At 66.7% G+C, this 2,372-nt stretch overlaps 1 protein-coding gene across 1 annotated transcript; it reads right to left on the bottom strand.

The window, feature by feature from the left end:
* Window positions 1-429: 429 nt before the first annotated feature.
* Window positions 430-1,248, bottom strand: EMIHUDRAFT_443046 (hypothetical protein). Its single transcript, XM_005780484.1, has 3 exons — window positions 1,132-1,248; window positions 868-1,052; window positions 430-741 (listed from the first exon to the last, which is right to left on the bottom strand). Exons 1-3 carry the CDS (start codon window positions 1,208-1,210, stop codon window positions 589-591), a joined length of 417 nt encoding a protein of 138 aa, XP_005780541.1. The 5' UTR covers window positions 1,211-1,248; the 3' UTR covers window positions 430-588.
* Between the last annotated feature and the right edge of the window lie 1,124 nt (window positions 1,249-2,372).

Raw genomic sequence — 2,372 nt, 5'->3', positions numbered from 1 at the left:
TGCGGGGCGTGCAGCGAGTGTTCTGCCGCCGCTCCGGCCCGGTGCAAGCCCTTCTGCGCCGGCCAGACATACAGCTGGCCAGCAAAGTGCAAATGGAACGGATGCGACGAGTGCACCGAGTGTACGTAGCCGGGGACGGTAGTGAAGATTTGATTTGAGAATTTTACAACAAAGCTCCATCGCACAACCGCTGGGCACGGGACTGGCTCGCACTGGCACTTGATTTGAAGCATCGATGTCAGATCATGTCTCTCAAAATACGGGGCTGTGGGAGTCCCAGTTCACCACACAAAGATAAAACTGTGTGCCCCCTCCCGCCCGCGCGGGGGGACCTTCGGTGTTCGGAGAGACGCGCGAGCAGAGTCCAGAGAGACGCGCAGTTTATTTGCTTTTGGAGATATTGCATATATTGGTTATTTTGCTGATTATGCATTATCGTCACCGCGACTCACACAAAATACGCCATCGCGAGTGAAGTGGATCACTGTACATCGATACTTTGCGCGCCCACCGCTCCAAGCGGCGCGCGACAAGGCAATCAGCCGATGGCGCATCCATCCAACCCCCCGCCCCAAGGTTAAGTAAGGTTTAGTCATCCCATTCCGTAGGCTTGCGCAACGCGCGCGAGACGCCCGCCCTGAGCCGGTCGTCCTCCTCGCGCTCCTGCTTGAGCTCAAGGATCTCGTCCACCCCCACCCGCTCCAGCAGCCCCTCTGTCGTCTCGCGCTCCTTGTCGTCGTCCTGCGGCGGCCGGCGAGGGAGCGTGTCTAGGAAGAGCGTGGCAGGCGCTGACGCGTCGGCGGTCGTGGCGCACGCGCTCGCGCTGGCTGCGCGCGCGCGGCGTGTTGAGGGGGCGGGCGCGCGCACAATCTGCCCCAGCAGCACGACGTTCTCGCCGCGGATGACGTACAGCCCCAGCGGCACATCTGCAAACCGCTTGCCGACGATGACACGCTCGAGCGCGTGCTCCAGAACGACGTTCGAGAACTGGTCAAAGGTGCGCAACGTGCCGATGATCTTGCGGCCGTCCCGCAGCACCACCATCAGCTTCTCTGCGCGCCGACGGGGGGCGGGCGCTCTCAGCGGCGGCAGCAGGCGGCCGGCTGGCGCGGTGGCGGGCGGGAGGCGCACTGTCGAGCTCTTCGGCTAGGCTGGCTGTCCCGGTGAGGTTGAGCGCCATCACGTCGACATTGGCACCCGAGCTAGGCATCGGGTGTCGGCAACGAGGCGAGGCCGGAGTCGGGGTGTTAGAAGCGCTCTGCACCGCACTTGCAGGCGAACAAGAAAACATCCGCGAGGTAAGTCGGGTCTCCTGTGCAGTGCATGTGCAGATTGCGTGCACTCACGGCTCTCACACAAAAACATCTCTCTTGGCTGTCTCTGGCTCCCTCACTAATTTCTGCCCTCCCTCGCAGGCACTGCTGCACGCCGTGAGCTCGGGTGGAGTTTGCCGCATTTTCTTTTTTCTTCTTCCACTCTCGCTCGCCGTTCGCCGTTCGCTCGCCCGCTCCCGACTTTCTACTTCCTCGTGATCCATCTCGCCGTTCGCTCGCTCGCTTGCGCTCGACCTCCTACTTCCTCGTGATCCACCGCCGCCACCCTCGCCCCGCCCTCCCGCCGCCTAGCCGCTCGCTCGCCGCTCGCTCGCACGTTCGCGCTCGACCTTCTACTTCCTCGTGATCCACCGCCGCCACCCTCACCCCCGCCGCCTAGCCGCTCGCTCGCCGTTCGCTCCCCCGCTCGCGCCAGACCTTCTTCCTCCTCGTGATCCACCCGCCGCCGCCCTCGCCTCGCCTTCCCGCCACCTAGCCGCTCGCTCGCTCCTATCCGTCCCACGCCTATCCGTGATCCTGCCGTTACCGCGCCGTCCTTGCTCCTCCCTGCCGTGCCGCTCCTTCCTCCGTGCCGTGCCGCCCTTGCCGTTTAGCCCGCCGCCCCCCCTGCCGTCCGTTACCGCCGTGCCGCCGTACCGCCCACGCCGCCGCCGCCCTCCACCCCCTCCACACCGCCGCCACCGCTGCTCACGCCGCCGCCGCCCTCCACCTCGCTCACGCCGCCGCCGCCCTCCACCTCGCCCGCGCCTCCGCCGCCGCTCACGCCTCCGCCGCCTTCCATCTCGCCCACGCCTCCGCCGCCCTCCATCTCTCCCATGCCGCCCCCCCGCCCTCCACCTCGCCCACCCCTTTGCCACCACCCTCTCCTTCGCCGCCCCTCGCCCCCACCGTCCTCCACCTCCACCCCTCGCCCTCCCCCCCCCTACCAACCCCGTCGCGCCGCCGCCGCCTCTCGTCTCGAGGCACCTCTCCGTCGCCGTCTGGTCAGCGGCGCGGCGAGGCAGAGCTGCGCGCTAGCGCCATCTCTCGACTCGAGGC

This window comes from Emiliania huxleyi (genome assembly GCF_000372725.1).
Source record: "Emiliania huxleyi CCMP1516 chromosome Unknown EMIHUscaffold_214, whole genome shotgun sequence".
Lineage (NCBI taxonomy): Eukaryota > Haptophyta > Isochrysidales > Noelaerhabdaceae > Emiliania > Emiliania huxleyi.
This window is presented reverse-complemented; position numbering and strand designations above follow the sequence as displayed.